Source organism: Eimeria mitis, genomic scaffold, assembly GCF_000499745.2.
Source record: "Eimeria mitis Houghton genomic scaffold, Emh_scaff773, whole genome shotgun sequence".
Taxonomy (NCBI): domain Eukaryota; phylum Apicomplexa; class Conoidasida; order Eucoccidiorida; family Eimeriidae; genus Eimeria; species Eimeria mitis.
The window spans coordinates 4,523-4,770 of NW_013575671.1; the positions used below are offsets into that span (position 1 = coordinate 4,523).

Consider the following 248-nt stretch of genomic DNA (forward strand, 5'->3'; position numbering starts at 1 on the left):
AAGAACTAGCAGACACAGCTGGGGGGCAGCCGTGGCTGTGGCTGCTGCTGCTGGGGGCCCTTGAGATGCAATACACAGCAGCAGTGCTGCACCTGCTGCAGCAGCACTTGCTGCCGCCGCTGCTGCGCCGCCTCCAGCAGCAGCAGCAGCAGCAGCAGCAACAGCAGCAGCAGGAGCGGGAGCGGGAGCAGCAACAGCAGCAGCAGCAGCATCTGCAGCAAGTGCTGCTGCAGTGTGCTGCTGCTATT

The 248-nt window shown here is 64.1% G+C and overlaps 1 protein-coding gene across 1 annotated transcript in view; it reads left to right on the forward strand.

The window, feature by feature from the left end:
- The window catches only part of EMH_0021820 (uncharacterized protein), a gene marked incomplete at both ends in the record, with an annotated part of 3,469 nt that overhangs the window by 2,810 nt on the left and 411 nt on the right, over positions 1–248 (forward strand). The window contains one exon of the mRNA XM_013501845.1: positions 13–221. Coding sequence (XP_013357299.1) covers positions 13–221 — 209 coding nt within the window. The remainder of the gene's footprint in view (positions 1–12; positions 222–248) is intronic.